The sequence below is a fragment of the Conger conger genome, chromosome 7, assembly GCF_963514075.1.
Source record: "Conger conger chromosome 7, fConCon1.1, whole genome shotgun sequence".
NCBI lineage: Eukaryota > Metazoa > Chordata > Actinopteri > Anguilliformes > Congridae > Conger > Conger conger.
The window spans coordinates 64,247,014-64,257,013 of record NC_083766.1 but is presented as its reverse complement, the minus strand read 5'-3'; the positions used below and the strand labels follow the sequence as shown (position 1 = coordinate 64,257,013).

Here is a 10,000-nt window from a genome sequence, read left to right as displayed (position 1 = left end):
CTGCAACATGGGTTTGAGGTAGGCGTTGATGTGTCCGTGCTGGTAGTGACACATGCGTGAGATCAGGTGCTCCACAAACTCCACCTGGTGGGCCTCGGTCCACTGGTCAAACAGCTGGATGCACACGTCCCGCTCCTTCTCATAGCGGCCCTCCGACGGCCGCTTCCTGGAGCCCGTCACCGTCCCGTTACTGATCTGGGGTCAGCGCCAGAGAACCATAGCCGTCAGGCAGCTAATGCTACAAAGCTAACACTACACAGCTAACGCCAGACCGCTAATGTGACACAGCTAACGCCAGCACTACACAGCTAACACTAGTGCTGAACTGGGGTCAGCAGGGTAATGTATTTGTGTGTATGGGAGTGCGCGCGTGTGAGTGTGTTTGTGTGTGTTTGTTTGTGTGTGTGTGTGTGTGTGTGTGCACGCGTGTGTGTGTGTGTGCACGCGTGTGTGGGAGCGCGCGTGTGAGCGTGTTTGTTTGTGTGTGTGTGTGTGTGTGTGTGTGTGTGTGTGTGTGTGTGTGTGTGTGTGCACGCGTGTGTGTGAGCGTGTGCGTGTGAGCGTGTGCGTGTGTGCGCGCGTGTGTGGGAGTGAGTGTGTGTGTGAGTGTGTGGGAGTGAGTGTGTGTGTGAGTGTGTGGGAGTGAGTGTGTGTGTGAGTGTGTGGGAGTGAGTGTGTGTGTGTGTGCGCGCGCGTGTGTGGGAGTGAATGTGTGTGTGGGAGTGAGTGTGTGTGTGTGTGCGCGCGTGTGTGGGAGTGAGCGTGTGTGGGAGTGAGTGTGTGTGTGTGTGAGTGCGTGTGTGAGTGCGTGTGTGAGTGCGTGTGTGAGTGCGTGTGTGAGTGCGTGTGTGAGTGCGTGTGTGTGGGAGTGCGTGTGTGTGGGAGTGCGTGAGCGTGTGTGTGTGGGAGTGTGTGTGTGTGTGTGAGTGCGTGTGTGTGTGTGGGAGTGTGTGTGTGTGTGGGAGTGCGTGCGAGTACCCTCAGCACTGTGCTCTTCTTTGGTGACAAGTCATCATTCTGAGAGTCCATGACTGAGGAGGTGTTCTGAGACAGAGGGAGACAGAATAGGAAAAAAGTCAAAACAAGTACGCCAGTGCTTTTTATTCGGACATCAGTGAAATCTGATACTGCAGGAGCTTTTCATGTGAAGCCAAAGCTCTCTGTAGTAATGGTGGTTTTCCCCAAAGCTCTCTGTAGTAATGGTGGTTTCCCCCAAAGCTCTCTGTAGTAATGGTGGTTTCCCCCACAGCTCTCTGTAGTAATGGTGGTTTCCCCCACAGCTCTCTGTAGTAATGGTGGTTTCCCCAAAAGCTCTCTGTAGTAATGGTGGTTTTCCCCAAAGCTCTCTGTAGTAATGGTGGTTTTCCCCAAAGCTCTCTGTAGTAATGGTGGTTTCCCCAAAAGCTCTCTGTAGTAATGGTGGTTTTCCCCACAGCTCTCTGTAGTAATGGTGGTTTTCCCCAAAGCTCTCTGTAGTAATGGTGGTTTTCCCCAAAGCTCTCTGTAGTAATGGTGGTTTTCCCCAAAGCTCTCTGTAGTAATGGTGGTTTCCCCAAAAGCTCTCTGTAGTAATGGTGGTTTTCCCCAAAGCTCTCTGTAGTAATGGTGGTTTTCCCCACAGCTCTCTGTAGTAATGGTGGTTTTCCCCACAGCTCTCTGTAGTAATGGTGGTTTTCCCCAAAGCTCTCTGTAGTAATGGTGGTTTTCCCCAAAGCTCTCTGTAGTAATGGTGGTTTTCCCCAAAGCTCTCTGTAGTAATGGTGGTTTTCCCCAAAGCTCTCTGTAGTAATGGTGGTTTCCCCAAAAGCTCTCTGTAGTAATGGTGGTTTTCCCCAAAGCTCTCTGTAGTAATGGTGGTTTCCCCCACAGCTCTCTGTAGTAATGGTGGTTTCCCCCACAGCTCTCTGTAGTAATGGTGGTTTCCCCCACAGCTCTCTGTAGTAATGGTGGTTTCCCCAAAAGCTCTCTGTAGTAATGGTGGTTTTCCCCACAGCTCTCTGTAGTAATGGTGGTTTTCCCCAAAGCTCTCTGTAGTAATGGTGGTTTTCCCCAAAGCTCTCTGTAGTAATGGTGGTTTTCCCCAAAGCTCTCTGTAGTAATGGTGGTTTCCCCAAAAGCTCTCTGTAGTAATGGTGGTTTCCCAAAAAAATCTCTGTAGTCATGGTGGTTTCACTCACAAATGCAGCAGTTTGACTTGCCTACTGTCATTCATGATGGCCTTTCTCCTGAGCTGCACATTCCTTTGAAGAAGCTTGTTGAAACAACTTCTATTTTAGAAATGTCATGTTTTTCTAGAAAAAGAGGGGTTTGCCACTTTCTTGCTCATTCTCGATTTTTGCATTTGTATTTATCCGGCTATTTTAGGTGTGCTTCGCTCACATTAAAGCACTGAAATGTGGAGGTTAGTATAGTTTACAGTTTCAAGACTCATTTTGCTGACCGTCCCAGAAGCTCAAGCTTTTAGCATCTCCACTTCTCCTGCTCGGAAGAGCCCTCAAGGATCTAAACCCTGATCCAGCTCTTCTTAGAGCCTCTCCTGCTCGGAAGAGCCCTCAAAGATCTAAACCCTGATCCAGCTCTTCTTAGAGCCTCTCCTGCTCGGAAGAGCCCTCAAAGATCTAAACCCTGATCCAGCTCTTCTTAGAGCCTCTCCTGCTCGGAAGAGCCCTCAAAGATCTAAACCCTGATCCAGCTCTTCTTAGAGCCTCTCCTGCTCGGAAGAGCCCTCAAGGATCTAAACCCTGATCCAGCTCTTCTTAGAGCCTCTCCTGCTCGGAAGAGCCCTCAAAGATCTAAACCCTGATCCAGCTCTTCTTAGAGCCTCTCCTGCTCGGAAGAGCCCTCAAAGATCTAAACCCTGATCCAGCTCTTCGTAGAGCCGGGACATTAATTACATTAATTACATTAATTACATTAATTACATTAATTCATTTGGCAGTTAACATTGTTGATGACTCTGATCAGTTACACATTACACAACGTTAGTTATGTAACTTACAGTTGATTAGACTAAGCAAAGTTAAGGGCCTTGCTCAAGGGCCCAACAGCTGCACTGATCTTATTGTGAATACATCAGGGCTTGAACCACCAACCTTCCAGGTCCATGGCATGTACCTTAGCCACGAGGCTACAGTCATGTACCTTAGTCACGAGGCTACAGTCATGTACCTTAGTCACGAGGCTACAGTCATGTACCTTAGCCACGAGGCTACAGTCATGTACCTTAGCCACGAGGCTACAGTCATGTACCTTAGCCACGAGGCTACAGTCATGTACCTTAGCCACGAGGCTACAGTCATGTACCTTAGCCACGAGGCTACAGTCATGTACCTTAGCCACGAGGCTACAGTCATGTACCTTAGCCACGAGGCTACAGTCATGTACCTTAGCCACGAGGCTACAGTCATGTACCTTAGCCACGAGGCTACAGTCATGTACCTTAGCCACGAGGCTACAGTCATGTACCTTAGCCACGAGGCTACAGTCATGTACCTTAGCCACGAGGCTACAGTCATGTACCTTAGCCACGAGGCTACAGTCATGTACCTTAGCCACGAGGCTACAGTCATGTACCTTAGCCACAAGGCTACAGTCATGTACCTTAGCCACGAGGCTACAGTCATGTACCTTAGCCACGAGGCTACAGGCATGTACCTTAGCCACGAGGCTACAGTCATGTACCTTAGCCACGAGGCTACAGTCATGTACCTTAGCCACGAGGCTACAGTCATGTACCTTAGCCACGAGGCTACAGTCATGTACCTTAGCCACGAGGCTACAGTCATGTACCTTAGCCACGAGGCTACAGTCATGTACCTTAGCCACGAGGCTACAGTCATGTACCTTAGCCACGAGGCTACAGTCATGTACCTTCGTCACAAGGCTGCTCTGGTCTCTTATCTCCCCCATCCCATGATTTCTTAGTGTTTGTACTTAAACTGAATACTCTGCATTGGAAAAACATTGGATTGGATTTTCACCTTTATATGAAAGTAACCCTGCATAGCACCCTCTCTTGTGCACAGTGGGCCAATCATGCTGTCTATCCAAATCACCTGGTCTGTCATGTCACTGGGCCAATCACAAACTAAAACACTACTCTTACTAAATTTTAGGCTGACTTTCATTGAAATGATAGCACACACACTTGCACACATGCACTCACACACACACTTGCACGCATGCACTCACACACACACTTGCACGCATGCACTCACACACACACACACTTGCACGCATGCACTCACACACACACTTGCACGCATGCACTCACACACACACTTGCATGCATGCACTCACACACACACTTGCACGCATTCACTCACACACACACTTGCACGCATGCACTCACACACACACACACACTTGCACTCACACACACACTTGCACGCATGCACTCACACACACACTTGCATGCATGCACTCACACACACACTTGCACGCATTCACTCACACACACACTTGCACGCATGCACTCACACGCACACTTGCACGCATTCACTCACACGCTTACACAAATATATGCCCAGAGAGAGAGACCAGCAATCTGACCTTAGCTGTCAGCAACCAATATCACAATCAGGCTACATGCGTGCAATTCGAAACAGGACCGTACTAATGGACAGAGCCATGTTTCCTAAACACAAAAACTAACCTCCTTGACCGGTCACTCTCACTCTCACTCTCACTCTCACACACACTCTCTCACACACTCTCTCACACACTCTCTCACACACACACACACACACACACACACACACACACACACACACACACACACACACACACACACACACACACACAGCCAGCCAGCCAGCCAGCCAGCCAGCCAGCCAGACAAGACGTCAGGTATCACAAACCTTCGTTTATTAACCACATGCTTCATGAGACCCTAGAGATCCAACTTTCCAGGTATATAGCTGCATAGCAGGCTACCTGCAGACAACCGTCGCACCTTAGCCTTCCAAGCGACAGGTGAAGCTTGTCCAAGCCCTCGAGTTCACGAAGCTGCGCCGGTAATTCAGCCAGCCTACCGCAACCAGCCTGTACACCGACAGCGATTTCATTCGGGCTCGCGCCTAAAAGCAAAAATAACGACCATGATGGACGGATTACAATACATCCAAGTTCCTACTCGCCGAGCTAAGGAGTGACAGTTCCTACAGCGCGTTGAGAGTGGTTCGGCTGACCAGCTCATTTACATCTCCGCCTGTGTCCAAGCGTCCGCCTGGCCGGCCCGATGGTGCAGCGGCGCCGCACTGAGACCCTAACCCGATGTTTGAGCCTTCCAGCGTCCTCCCCTTCTCCAGCCGCTTAAGCTTGATCATCTGTGCGCCAACCGTAATCATTCACCGAGAGCTCCTGTACATTAGCCTCCATCCCCAACTCACCGGATCCCGATGTCGAAACCTCGACTAACGGCGGCGGAGGAAACCTCCGGGAAAAATATCGATATCATCAAGCGCTGCCGTTCATTTGTCTCTCCCCCTCCCTTCTCCCTCCCCCTCCTTCCGCGGATCCGGTTCGTTCCTCGACTGGTTTCGTTTATCCGGTTTTTATGTTTCGTTGTCACCTTGATCAACCCCACATTGGCTCGTGTCTACGGAGCGATGGGATCGCGGGAGAAACTCACCATTAACTCCGGCGTTTTGTCCTCTGCCTCCGGCTCCATGTTGCTGCTCCCTAGAAAAGCTCGCACTGAAAATGGATCCCCACTCCTGCGTCGGCGGCCGCGGCGGCCGTGATGTCACTGCGCACAGCAGTGGGTGGGAGGAGCCTCTTCCCGGAAACGGCACTCCTGATTGGCGGCAAGGCGACAAAGAACATAACGGCCTGTTCTCCTTCCTGATTGGCTAGGGCTACTGCCGCGGCCAGGGCAAAGGCTGGCTCTAGGGACTCACTCTCCGGGCTGGAGAGGCAGGATCCAGGCGTCTGCCGGCCACGGAAAGAGCGTAAACCCCGGCCACCGCGACGGCTGCCCCGCTGATTCAGAGCCGGGGTTTCTTGTGCAGTACCGCAACCGTAACAACGAAACGGGCCATGTCAAACTCAAAATTCCAGCTGCCCAAAAGTTGTGAAAGTACACAATAGCAATCAATAGGTCTGTTAACGCACAATAAACCTTTGTATACATTTGTTAAAAACATTTAGACATTTCTAATGATAATTTATGTGAGGAATGTCCACACACCCAAACTCATACCACATATTGTGATCCAGTTAACCGCCCTGTTTGAGTTTCTCAGCAGTGGTGTGTCAGGAGTTGACCCGCAGGTGTGGGTGTGTTGGATGAGATGGATAGAGGAGTATTTGCACAATAACCTTTTCACAGAACACACTGACAGTTGACAGTAAATATGCAACGCTCCGCAACCCTCATACTCTTAACCGGAAACAACAAAATAAATCTGCACAATAAAATATTGCAAACAATGAGAACATTTAATAATTGTGGCAAGTTATAATAACCAATTTATACAAAAGTGCGATGGTTTAGTGGATGAAAAACTGGTGAGGTATAGGAGGAAGAGGTGCCGTGTGAGCGATGTAGAGAGCCTGGAGCAGGAGTGTGGACGCGCACACACACGCACGCACGCGCACACGCACGCACACACACACACACACACACGCACGCGCACACACACTCGCGCACACACACGCACGCACGCACGCACGCACACACGCGCACACGCGCACACACACACACACACTCGCGCGCACACACACACGCACGCACGCACGCACGCAAGCACACACGCACGCACGCACACACGCACGCACGCACACGCGCACACGCGCACACACACACACGCACGCACGCACGCGCACGCGCACACGCGCACACGCGCACACACACACTCGCGCACACACACACACACACACACTCGCGCACACACACACGCACACGCACGCCTGGGACTGTGGTAATGCTCATGCCAAGCCCCCAGCTCTACAGGATTCCCCCTGTGTGCTGGGGAAACATGAGACTGCAGGGCAGTCAAGGCCATCGGAGGAGAGGAAAATGTAAAAGGCTGTTCGATATCACAGTCTGCTCTCCACACATTTTCATCCCCACACGGATAAAAACAGTGTGATCCGCACCTCAGACCATTTCACACGTCATGTGTCCAAAGCAGACTCAGAGCCACACCCCCACTCCTGACATCCACACCGAGATTACCCACAATGCCCCAACTCCTGTCATCCAAACCGAGATTACCCACAATTCCCCCACTCCTGTCATCCAAACCGAGATTTCCCACAGTGCCCCCACTCCTGTCATCCACAGGGGCAGCATACGTAGACTCGCATTGGTCAAGATGTGTCATATGGCTTTTGGCAGCCAATGGGAGATTGTGTAGTAGAACACGAAGGGGGTTAGGGTCAGAGCAGCGAGGAAGTGTGTAAATCATCCCAATTTGTGACACGAGTTGTGTCTGTGGAGACCAGCCCAGACTGGACCAGACCGGACCAGACCGGATCAGACCGGACCAGACCGGATCAGACCAGCCCAGACTGGACCAGACCGGATCGGATCAGATCAGCCCAGACTGGATCAGAAGAGGCGGCTTAGATAAACAGCTCAGATTCAGTACAATTTATACGTTCAACAGTCCAAGTTAGGTTAAAAAAATTTAAAAATCAAATGAATAAATCAGCAGCAGATGGCAATAAAAAGATGGAGGGAGGAGTGGGGGCAGAGCATGGGGGGGTGCGCTCCATACACCAGGGACAGTGCCAGCCTGGGGCGCTGGTTAAGGCAGGGGGGCCCTGTTCTCCAGAACCACACTCCATCCCTCTCTCCCTCCCTCCGTGTCTGTGAGGGCAGCTGGTCTAGTACTCGTCCAGATCGAAGAACTCATCATCATCGCCCTGGTAGTCCATCCCCTGGAAGTCCACTCGGTACCGCAGAATCCCTGAGGGAAAAGTCACAGCTTCAACATGCGACCCCGGCACCAACACGACCCCGGCACCCACAAGACCCCGTTACCCATAAGACCCTGTTACCCACAAGACCCCGGCACCCATAAGACCACAGCACCCATAAGACCCCGTTACCCACAAGACCCCGGCACCCACAAGACCCCGTTACCCACAAGACCCCGGCACCCATAAGACCACAGCACCCATAAGACCCCGTTACCCACAAGACCCCGGCACCCACAAGACCCCGTTACCCACAAGACCCCGGCACCCATAAGACCACAGCACCCATAAGACCCCGTTACCCACAAGACCCCGGCACCCATAAGACCACAGCACCCATAAGACCCCGTAACCCACAAGACCCCGTTACCCACAAGACCCCGTTACCCACAAGACCCCGTTACCCACAAGACCCCGTTACCCACAAGACCCCGTTACCCACAAGACCACAGCACCCACAAGACCCCGTTACCCACAAGACCACAGCACCCACACAACCCCGTTACCCACAAGACCCTGTTACCCACAAGACCCCAGCACCCATAAGACCCCGTTACCCACAAGACCCTGTTACCCACAAGACCCCAGCACCCATAAGACCACAGCACCCACAAGACCACAGCACCCACACAACCCCGTTACCCACAAGACCCTGTTACCCACAAGACCCCGTTACCCACAAGACCCCGTTACCCACAAGACCCCAGCACCCATAAGACCCCGGCACCCATAAGACCCCGTTACCCACAAGACCCCGGCACCCATAAGACCCCGGCACCCATAAGACCACAGCACCCACAAGACCACAGCACCCACAAGACCCCGTTACCCATAAGACCCCGTTACCCATAAGACCCCGTTACCCATAAGACCCCGGCACCCATAAGACCCCGGCACCCATAAGACCCCGGCACCCATAAGACCCCGGCACCCATAAGACCCCGGCACCCATAAGACCACAGCACCCACAAGACCCCGTTACCCATAAGACCACAGCACGTACAGGACTATATCATGTCAGGGCGCATGGAAAAGGTCTCACCCCCGATGCCGCCGAAGCCCTTGACAAACTGCGACCCCTCCTGGCTCTTATCCGTGACGATCTCCAGCGTGGCGCCGAACTTCTTGTAGTTGTTGGCGAACCACTCCAGCAGGGGCATGCTCTCGATCAGCTCGTGCTCCTGCCCCGTCTGTGTAACGCACACACACAGTGCGCATTACCCATGTACCCAAAAGGTCAGAGGTCACAGTGCACATTACCCATCTACCCAAAAGGTCAGAGGTCACAGTGCCCATCAGCAGGAACACTCACCTCCTTATCTGTGAAGTGAGACTTGTCTTTCTCCTGCTCCGGTGTCAAATACAGCGTTTTCTCATCTGTAACACACAGAGCCAAGTCAGATAGTGTGCGTGTGAGAGAGAGAGAGAGAGAGAGAGAGAGAGAGAGAGAGAGAGAGAGGAGAGAGAGAGGAGCGAGAGAGAGTGAGAGAGTGCGTGTGAGAGTGAGAGAGTGCGTGTGAGAGTGAGAGAGTGCGTGTGAGAGTGAGAGAGTGCGTGTGAGAGTGAGAGAGTGCGTGTGAGAGTGAGAGAGTGCGTGTGAGAGTGAGAGAGTGCGTGTGAGAGTGCGTGTGTGTGTGTGTGTGTGTGTGTGTGCGTGCGTGTGAGAGAGCGAGAGAGGGAGTGAGAGAGTGCGTGTGAGAGTGTGTGTGTGTGTGTGTGTGTGAGAGAGTGCGTGCGTGTGTGAGAGTGTGTGTGCGTGTGTAGTGTGTGTAGTGTGTGTGCGCGTGTGCGCGTGTGAGAGTGTGTGTGTGCGCATGTGTGTAGTGTGTGTAGTGTGTGTGTAGTGTGTGTGTGTGTGTAGTGTGTGTGTGTGCGCGTGTGAGAGTGTGTGTGTGCGCATGTGTGTAGTGTGTGTGCGCGTGTGTGTGTGTACCGTTCTCAGACGTGAGGCCCTCTGCCCCGTGCATACGCAGGATGTATCTCATGGTGTCCAGGTTCTCGTAGACGATGAGTATCTCCACGGCGCCCATCTCCAGGGCCTTGAGCGTGTCCTCCACCCCGAAGCAGTACTTCC

General features: G+C 52.4%; 2 protein-coding genes across 2 annotated transcripts in view; both read right to left on the bottom strand.

Annotated features, from left to right (window-relative positions):
* Nucleotides 1-5,728, bottom strand: part of LOC133134024 (F-box and WD repeat domain-containing 11-B-like) — a 26,064-nt gene extending 20,336 nt beyond the window's left edge. Inside the window, exons 1-3 of the mRNA XM_061250382.1 lie at nt 5,633-5,728; nt 979-1,044; nt 1-195 (exon numbers count right to left, since the gene is read on the bottom strand). The exon at nt 1-195 is cut by the window's left edge and continues 25 nt beyond it. Coding sequence (XP_061106366.1) covers nt 1-195; nt 979-1,044; nt 5,633-5,671 — 300 coding nt within the window. The 5' untranslated portion in view covers nt 5,672-5,728. The remainder of the gene's footprint in view (nt 196-978; nt 1,045-5,632) is intronic.
* A 692-nt stretch (nt 5,729-6,420) lies between these two features.
* Nucleotides 6,421-10,000, bottom strand: part of LOC133132676 (eukaryotic peptide chain release factor subunit 1-like) — an 8,736-nt gene continuing 5,156 nt past the window's right edge. The window contains exons 8-11 of the mRNA XM_061248309.1: nt 9,860-10,000; nt 9,239-9,303; nt 8,969-9,116; nt 6,421-7,916 (exon numbers count right to left, since the gene is read on the bottom strand). The exon at nt 9,860-10,000 is cut by the window's right edge and continues 33 nt beyond it. Of these exons, the coding sequence (XP_061104293.1) occupies nt 7,834-7,916; nt 8,969-9,116; nt 9,239-9,303; nt 9,860-10,000 (437 nt within the window). The 3' untranslated portion in view covers nt 6,421-7,833. The remainder of the gene's footprint in view (nt 7,917-8,968; nt 9,117-9,238; nt 9,304-9,859) is intronic.